This window comes from Aquarana catesbeiana, linkage group LG03, assembly GCF_042186555.1.
Source record: "Aquarana catesbeiana isolate 2022-GZ linkage group LG03, ASM4218655v1, whole genome shotgun sequence".
Lineage (NCBI taxonomy): Eukaryota > Metazoa > Chordata > Amphibia > Anura > Ranidae > Aquarana > Aquarana catesbeiana.
Genome location: NC_133326.1, coordinates 731,811,146 through 731,820,964, shown reverse-complemented (window position 1 = coordinate 731,820,964; position 9,819 = coordinate 731,811,146). Strand labels below are relative to the sequence as shown.

At 47.0% G+C, this 9,819-nt stretch overlaps 1 protein-coding gene across 3 annotated transcripts in view; it reads left to right on the top strand.

The window, feature by feature from the left end:
* LOC141133827 (asialoglycoprotein receptor 1-like) overlaps positions 1–9,428 on the top strand; it is a 51,782-nt gene extending 42,354 nt beyond the window's left edge. For all 3 annotated transcript variants that reach the window (XM_073623389.1, XM_073623391.1, XM_073623390.1), the window contains exons 8-10: positions 556–707; positions 8,278–8,384; positions 8,834–9,428. In XM_073623389.1, coding sequence (XP_073479490.1) covers positions 556–707; positions 8,278–8,384; positions 8,834–8,981 — 407 coding nt within the window. In that variant the 3' untranslated portion in view covers positions 8,982–9,428. The remainder of the gene's footprint in view (positions 1–555; positions 708–8,277; positions 8,385–8,833) is intronic.
* Positions 9,429–9,819: the final 391 nt, after the last annotated feature.

Below are 9,819 nucleotides of genomic sequence, written 5' to 3'. Positions count from 1 at the left end.
TCTCCCTATCTCTCTCTCCCTCCCCCTCTCTCTCTCTTTCCCCTCTTTCTCTCTTTCCCCTCTGTCTCTCTCCTCTCTCTCTTTTCTCTCTCTCTTCTCTGTCCCCCTCTCTCCTCTCTCGCTCTCTCTCTCTCTCTCCTCTCTCTCTTCTCTCTCTCCCCCCTCTCTCCCCCTCTCTCTCCTCCTCCCTCTCTCTCTCTGCTCTCTTCCTCTCTCTATCTTTTCTCTGTCTCTCTAACCTTCTCTCTCTCTCACTTCTCTTCTCTTCTCTTCTCTTCTCTTCTCTTCTCTTCTCTTCTCTTCTCTTCTCTCTCTCTTTTTCTGTCCCTCACTCTCCTCTCACCTCCCCCCTCCACTCTCTCTATCTTTTCTCTCCCTCACTCTCCTCTCACCTCCCCCCTCCACTCTCTCTATCTTTTCTCTCCCTCACTCTCCTCTCACCTCCCCCCTCCACTCTCTCTATCTTTCTCTCCTCACTCTCCTCTCACCTCCCCCTTCCACTCTCTCTATCTTTTCTCTCCTACCTCTCTCTCCCTCCCTCCCCCCATTTTCCAGGCACAGTGGACCCGTTGTGTGGTGAAGACTGGATACATCATGGCTTCAGCTGTTATTTCATGTCATGGAATGTACGTACCTGGGAGAACGCCGAGGCCTACTGTAAGAATAGGAAGGCGCACCTGGTGGTCATCAATGGCGTGGACGAGATGGTGAGGATAGGCAGGTTGACTCTTGTACTCCACGTAAAACCAAACATCTCTTTTAGAGAAGATAAGTGCTATCACTTTTATTGTAAAAAATTGCTTCTCTGTGCCCCTCTCAGGTTTAGTTTCACTTTGCTACTGTAGTCTAATATCCCTGATTTAAGGCTAAGCACTATCAACTGCCATATCCCCATCCATTATGAGCTTCTCACTCGGGCACACAATTTTGGGGTTTGCGTAAAAAAAAAAAAAAAAAAAAATAGAAAAACTGTGATGGTATGGTACTAAAAATTCAGTTAGCATTCACCCTGCACTGGTCTGAATTCAGTAAGGGAAGCCAGATTGGTTGTTACACTCTCTGAGTTTGGAAAAGGGTGATAATGAGTGGGTAGGAGTAGGGGGGGCACAAGAGACAAGTGGACAAAGGATCTATTGTACAGTAGATGTTAATAGATAGACCACACACCTCACATAGGAAAACAAAGTCCAATCTTTAAGGGACACTGCCTGCTCTTGATTCCCCCTGTCTGATTGAAGGGAAGTGTCTCCATGATGGCCTCTCAATGAGGCCAACGGAATTCCCAGGGAAGTATCTCCATGATGGCCTCTCTCCATGAGCCCCACTGAATTCCCAGAGAAGTGCCCTAATGATGGTCTCTCCATGATCCCCACCTAATTACCAGTGAAGTGCCTCCATGATGGCCTCTCCATGATCCCTGCTGAATTCCCAGGGAAGTGTCTCCATGATGAGTTTCTCCATGATCCCCACTGAATTCCCAGGTAAGTGCCTTCATTGTTGGTTTCTCCATTATCCCCACTGAATTCCCAGCAAAAGTGCCTCCATGATGGCCTCTCCACGATCCCTGCTGAATTCCCAGGGAAGTGTCCCCATGTTGGGTTCTCCATGATCCCCAATGAATTGCCAGGGAAGTGCCTCTATGATGGCCTCTCCATGATCTCTGCTGAATTCCTGGGGAAGTGTCTCAATGATGGTGTCTCTACAATCCCTGCTGAATTCCACAGGAAGTGTCACCATGCTGGTCTCTCCATAATCCCCACCGAACTTCCAGGGAAGTGCCCTCATTGTGGTCTCACCATGATCCCCACTGAATACCCAGGGAAGTGTCTTTATGATGGTCTTTCTATGATCCCCACTGAACTCATTGAAAAGCGTCTCCATGATGGTGTCAACATGATCCCTACTGAATACCCAGGGAAGTGCCTCCATGGTGGTTTCTCCATGAGCCTTGCTGAATTCCCAGGGAAATGTCTCCATGATGTTCTCTATATGTGCCTTGCTGAATTCTAGGGAAGTGTCTACAAAATGGTCTCTCCATGATCCCCACTAAATTACCAGAAATATGTTTCCATGATGGTCTCACCATGATCTCCACTGAAGTCCCGGGGAAGTCTCTCTCCATGATGGTCTCCCCATGAACCCCACTGAATACCATGGGAAGTGCCTCCATGATGGTCTCTCCATGATCCCCACTGAATTCCCCAGGGAAGTGTCTCTATGGTAGTCTTTCCATAATCCCCACTGAATTCCCAGGGAAGTGTCTCCATTGTGGTATCTCCATGATCCCCACTGAATTCCCAGGGAAGTGCCTCCATGATGGTTTCTGTGGATTTCTTGAAAAGTGTCTCCATGTTGGTCTCTCCATGAGCTTTATTGAATTCCTTGGAAAAGTCTCTTTATGATAGACTCTCCATAGGCCCATGAGAATTTCTGGGAAAGTGTCTCCATGATGGTTTTCTCAACGGAGGCCATCACTGAATATATATATAGACACTGCTCCATAAATGGGAAGGGAATTCACCACCTAATAAATTCCACATAATTTTTCCTGCCAGGTAAGAACCTCCAAGGCTCTTCCGCACTGTGTGGTCCAACTCTCAGCAAATCACTTCAAACACAAGATTGGTGCAATTTGTAAGGACACCCTCCACTGTGCGTATATCTTCCCAACATTCCTTGCCTAACAGCACATTCAACACTCTCCTCTTTTGAATTGGCTACTACTGAAGTGGTTACAAAACTTTTCTCAAATGCCCAGCTAACCAGTTGTCCCTTGGATCCTGTTCCCTCACAACTACTACGGTCACCTTCTTCTTCTATCCTATGCTCCCTCACTCACATCTTCAACCTCTACCTCTCTAGTGGCACCTTCCCCCTCCCCTCTAAAAGATGCGCAGATCACTCCCATACTTACAGTAAAAAGCCCTCACTGAATCCCACAAACCTGAACAACTTAAGACCCATCTCATTGCTCCCATTCACCTCTAAACTTCTAGAATGCTTAGTCTGCAACCGACTTAGCTCCTACCTCTGTGAAAATAACCTTCTTGACCCCTTGAAGTATGGATTTCGCTCGCAGCACTCCACGGAAACTGCCTTACTAAAACTCACTAACGATTTACTAACTGCTAAAAACCAACGGCCACTACTCCATACTCCTACTACTTGAGCTCTCTGCGGCCTTTGATACTGTTGACCACCCGCTCCTTCTCAATAAACTACATTCCCTTGGCCTCCAAGATTCTGCTTTATCCGGGTTCTCTGCCTACCTAGTCACAGCACTCATTCAGTGTTACCGACAAACTCTGTCTCCTCCTCTCCCTTGCCCCTTTCTGTGGGGGGTCCCCCAAGGCTCTGTTCTTGGACCCCTTCTCTTCTCTACACCTCCTCCCTTGGTCACTTGATAAACAGCACGCGGCTTTCCAATACCACTTATACTCTGATGACACCAAAATCTATCTGTCTACTCCTCACCTCACTCCTTCAGTCTCCTCTCGCATTAGTAACGTACTAACTGACATATCAGCATGGATGTCACACCGCTCCCTTAATCTAAATCTCTCTAAAACTGAGCTATTAATATTCCCCCCGCCCTCCCGTGCCCCCCCTCCATGACTTTTCCATCAAAATCAACAATGCAACCATCAGTTCCTCCTCTCACGCCAGGGGTACTAGGTGTAATCCTAGACTCTGACTTGTCCTTTCAGGATCAAATCAAATCATTGTCAAATGTTTGTAGAATTCACCTCCGTAACATCTCTAAAATTTGCCTCTTTTTATCAAATGGAATCACCAAGCTCCTCATTCACTCACTTGTTATCTCTCGACTTGACTATTGCAACTCCCTTCTCATTGGCCTGCCTCTCCATAGGCTCCTCCCCTCTTCAGTCTATCATGAATGCTGCTGCCAGACTTATCCACCTTTTCCAACCGCTCAGTGTCTGCCAACCTTCTCCTCCAATCCCTACACTGGCTCCCAATCACCCAGCAAATTAAATTCAAAATACTAACCACAACATAAAAAGCCATTCACAACTCTGCCCTGAGCTACATCACCAATCTTGTCTCCAAACATCACCCAACCCGTCCTTTCCGCTCTTCTCAAGACCTCCTACTCTCAAGCTCCCTCGTCTCCTCCTTCCATGCTCCAGGATTTCTCCAGAGCCTCTCCCATCCTCTGGAACTCGCTACCTCAAGCTGTTCAGCTATCCCCTACTCTTGCTACCTTGAGGCGATCCCTGAAAACTCATCACTTCAGGAAACCTATCGTGTCTCCAACTAATCTTTTACCACTTCCATCAGCTCATTCCTACAGTTACAACTTTTGGACCACCTGCCACACCCTATAAGATTGTAAGCTCTTCTGAGCATGGCCCTCTTAATCATCTTGTATTTTATTGTATTATAACTGTATTGTCTCCCTTTTATATTGTAAAGCACTGCGTAAACTGTTGGCGCTATATAAATCCTGTATAATAATAGTAAGAGAACCAGCCATGGAACATATATACTGTAAGAATAACCTGAACCGAGGCTTACTTGGGGGCAGTGGCATCTGGTGCTGGAGGATTTTTGGGGGGGGGGGCGTGGGCGGGCCCCTCCAGGTCTGCACTCACCCTTCGGGCGGAGCCCTCCAGCAGTCATGGCTCCCCTGGTGCCTGGCACCGCAGCTTCTGTGTTGACCTGATCTTTCTGGATTCTGCATTCTGGGTCTTCAGCCTCCTTTCCTGATTTGCCAGTGTAGGAAGCTGGAAGCTGATGGCGAGTGTTGATTCGCTGGTATCGCAGGGTGGGAGGGTTTGGGGGCGCAGTGCTCTGCGCCCCGAGGACAACATGAAACAGGCCAATTGGGGCATCGGGCTCTAGTCACGCTTGTGAGGGGGTGATGGACCTGGTGAAGAGCTGTTGGTCTGGCGCCCTGCACAGTGCACAGCCACACACATGGAGCAAAGATTGCGGGGGCTGGGGGGGGCAGCGCCCCTGTGCCCCTTGTGGACTGCCTGCCACTACCTAAGGGTCTCTCAGACATCAAGACTCATACTAGCACAGTGTAGGGAAAGTCCTATGCCTAAAACAGGCATCACCAGGCTTCATTTTACTCCTGTGCTGCAGAGACTGATGTGACTGGCTCAGTGATCTCTGTACAGCACTGCGGTATATGTCAGAGCTATATAAATGTATAATAATAATAGTGTGTGACTGTGGGGGAGGGGACATTAGAGTGTAAGCTCCTCTGGTACAGAGACTGATGTGACTGGCTCAGTGATCTCTGTACAGCACTGCGGTAGATGTCAGAGCTATATAAATGTATAATAATAGTGTGTGACTGTGGAGTGTAAATTTTGTTTATTAAAAAATCATACAAACATACAGCTCATTAATAAAAACATAAAAAACAATAACTAAACAATAAAAATATAATAATAACTAAACAAAAACAAGTGTGCTTACATCAGCAGGTAAAGAAAACAGCTTTCTGCTAAAATAACAGAGAAAAAAACAAAAAAGAGACTACAAACCCCGAACCTCAACTCAAACACAATCCAGGCTAAGAAACAATTTAAGATTTAACTGCCATCAGGATTTTTTAGATATACGCTTCTTAGTTTGCTCACCCTCTCTCCCTACTCGGAGACCCTACTCGTTTTAATATTGTCTGCGATTCCTCCTCCATAGAAGTCACCGACTTCTCAGCAGTTAAACCTTCACCCTCAGAAAACACCTCTAACGTATTTGACACCACCACCCTTACCGATTCCAACGCCCCCCCCCATTAACCCTTCTCCTCACATCATTCACCCCAACTTCCATATCATTCACCTTGCATTCTGCACCAGCCACTCTCATTCCCTTCCCAACTCCCCCCCACCATCATCCAATCCATCACCCACTCCACCTCTCGGTGTCTGCTGAAATTCAGCTGCACTTCTGCCACGCCAAGGAAGAGGGGTTGGCACAGCCATACACACTGGTCCAGAACCCTCCACTACTTTAGGAGAAACAACAGGTGTAGACACAGGCTTGAAAACCACACTTTCTGACACTGACTGTGGAACCACAGACTGGGGGGACACAGACACAGATTCTGACGGGACAGAATCCAGAAGGAAGAATTCCTCCACTAACTCACGCAAAGCCTCAGGTCACTGGCTATAAGGGTGACCAACCTTATCACATAGGTTACATTTAATGATCTTACAAGCCCTTACCAAATGCCCCAGTTCCTGACACAAAGAACACTTCTTTTCTGGACAGGAAGAGGAGAAATGTCCCTTGGCTCCACATTTATGGCACAGCTTAGGTTGACCAGGGTAGAAGATGGTTATCCTATCTCTACCAATAAAGGCAGAGGAGGGCAAATGCTGGACCACATTCCCACACACACACTCAACCTCATTGACACCGACCACCCACCCGTCCAGATTCCTCTATCGTCCACAATCTTTTTTCCAACGGTTGTTGTGAGATTACCTTGGGGACAAGCTGCTTCCAGTGTGGCTGGCCACTATATATATATATATATATATGCTCAAATCGCCCCCAAAACAGGTCCAGTGACTCTGGATACAAAAATGACAAATCTTATTTATAGGAACATGCCAGACTGATAAGAGCATAAATATCCTCCGCCTTAAATCCCATGGCCACAACCACCCTCTCGATAGGTGGAATAATCCCTCCTTCCCACCTGAGCTGTACCACATTCCTTCATTTAATGGAAAAAGGTGTGTTAGATGAAAGTCCCACAACTGGCTCCCTTCCTCCAGCATCGTGACTTTGTCCCGACACAGCCTTAGCATAGTTCCTACCTGGGAAAGATGACACATTAACTGGCTGTATAAGAAAATATAAACATTTTTCACAATTTATAAAATATAAACTGGCTGCATAGAAACCTCTGAAGTCAGGCTTGGCAAATTACCCAACACCTGATCCTCCCTCCTTCCCTCCAGCAATTCAGTCCCACTCACCATAGTCCCAGAAGTACCACAGTTACAAGCAGTCCCATTATCAAGTTAAGTCTTCTGTTTAAAAAAAACACCAACTGTTTCATCGTTCATACGGCATTCCTGCTCTGCAGTTTTAGTGTTCATGCGGCACTCCTGCTCTGCAGTCTTAGTGTCCATATGGGACTCCTTCTGGCAGCCAGCAGAAACTTCTCTGTCTGGATACATGCCATCTCCTCCTGCATTCTCTGCCGATTGCAAGGATCTTTTGGCAGGTGCAATCTCTTTCTTTGTAGCAGCAATCTCAGGAAAGTCCTCCACACACTGAGAGAGATTTTCAACAAGCGTTCCTTTACCAAGATCTTCATCTGCTGAGTCTGTGTCACTCAAGGGAGATTCCATTTCTGTAATGGCCTGCAGAAATCTTCCATTTTCCTCTACCTCCTCCTGAGATAGCCCAGGCTACTGGGGAGGGAGGGGGACATATACTGACTCAGACATGACAGATCCTGAGACAGGGATAGTACTGGGGCCACCATGTGAAGCCACTTCCTTACCCCCCAATACTGTCGCCATTGCTGTGGTATCCACCCTCTGGCTGGTACTGGCATAGGCACTCTCATTCATCTGTTGGAATCTCTCCTCATTCTCATTCTTCTTCTTGAACACACCTCTGCTTTGCTTCAGAGAGGTGACCAGCTTCTCCTGCTTTTTCTAAGCCTCCTCCAGAGACTTCAGCTTGGATTCTTCCCTCTTACTGCTTCCAGATTTACTATGCAGGGATTCCTTTTCCCTGAAATCTGCTTTCAGTACAGCAAGCTTCTGTTTCTCCTCAGTAATAAGTATCAGTATCAGTTTCAGTATCCTGAAAGTCTGGTAAGGACTCCTCTTGCATAGGGACAAGCCCAGGATCCAATGCAGCTTGAGCACATGGTGTAGGCCTCAGAGCCTCTGGAGAGCCTGCACTTTCGTCTTCCACAGCACGTTCCATGATGGCTGGGGAAAAGCCTGCAGGAGAGGCCCCAGGCTTATTGCTTTACTCACCTGAGACCAAAGCAGAATGCGCCAACAGCACCCTGCAGAACAGCACCACCTGGCAGAAGCTCCTCTGGTGTGGAGACTGATGTGTATGGCTCAGTGTTCTCTGTACAGCACTGCAGTATATGTCAGAGCTATATAAATGTATAATAATAGTGTGTGACGGGGGGTGGGGGAGGGCATTAGAGTGTAAGCTCCTCTGGTGAGCAGTATAAAATATGGATAATTATATAAACCTAGCAAATTTCCAGCAGTCACTTTCTAAGAATTTGTATTTTTTATTTTCTTTCAGAATTTTCTAGGTAACATTTCACACATATCAGGATGGTGGATCGGTCTCAGGCCTTTCGATGGAACCTGGACATGGGTAGATGGGACACCTTATGAGACGACTCCAAAGTAAGACGCATGAAAGCATGTCTCCAGTCCCCAAAAACCCTTATAGCATATCCACACTGACCATCTCCTGTACTATGTCTGCAGTCTCTGACCTCTCCTGCAGCATGTCTGCAGTCTCTGACCGTCTCTTGTTTCATGTCTACAATCTCTGACTGTCTCTTGTTTTATGTCTGCGGTCTCTGACCATCTCTTGTAGTAGTTCTGCAGTCTCTGACCATCTCCTGTAATATGTCTGCAGTCTCTGACTATCTCTTGTGGTAGGTTTGCAGTCTCTGACCATCTCCTGTAGCATGTCTGCAGCCTCTGACCTTCTCCTGTAGTATGTTAGCAGTCTGTGACCATCTCCTGTAGTATGTCTGCAGTCCCTGACATCATTTTTCAGCAATCACTGAATTTTATGTATGAAGAACGTGGACCAGCACTGTTGTAATGTATCTTGTTTCCTGCAGGTTCTGGAGGGAAGGAGAGATGTCCAGTGTGTACAGTAGCCAAGTATACGGATGGGAATATTGTGCCCACTATGGAGATAGAGGTGAATGGGAGAGCCGTATATGTTCTTGGGCCAATCCGTACATATGTGAGAAGAAGATATTGTAAGCCCAGAAATTCCTAATAATCCCCCATCCCCCGTGTTTCCTCCTCTGCCCTGCTTCAGTGGTCTGGAATCCACTAACACCATATAGACCCGACCCCGCTCCACATTCTGGGACTTGGAAAAGATCTACAGAGGAAAATGACAACTTCCACAATCTTCATTGTAAGAAAGACATGAACTCCACTACAACCAATCAAAAAAAAAAACACAGCGTGTGTGTAGTGGGCGGAGCTCTACTGTTTTCTTTGTTGCAAGGTATAACTTGCACTTGTTTGTAGACATGGGTGTTGCCAGGTCCAGAAAAAGAGAGAATACTAGAAACTGTGCTGGGCTAGGTCAGTAGGCTCCTCAGGGGCGGGGAATGTTTTTGATGCCTCCTGCTTTATGTCAGTATGTTGTACAGTGCAGTGTGCCTAGATAGCCTAAATCAATAAACTCAGCAAACTGTGCCTTTGGATGTACATACAGTTCTTTATGTGGCATTGTATGGGTGGTTCTGGACCCAGGTCAGTTCAGGAAACCACCAGAGGCTCAGAAATCAAAAAGGGCCCATGGTGTCCTCCACAATTCTACCAATGGCTTTACAGTAAGAGAAATGCCTAATTGCATTATATAATGAATAGGGATGAGCTTCGTGTTCGAGTCGAACCCATGTTCGACTCGAACATTGTCTGTTCGCCCGTTCGGCGAATTGCGAACAATATGGGCCATTCGCGCCAAATTCGTGTGGCGCGTCACGGCCCATAATTCACTGCGGCATCGCAGTGCATTGCTTGCTGATGATTGGCCAAGCATGCACTATGACCCGCATGCTTGGCCAATCACAGCGCCGCGTTAACA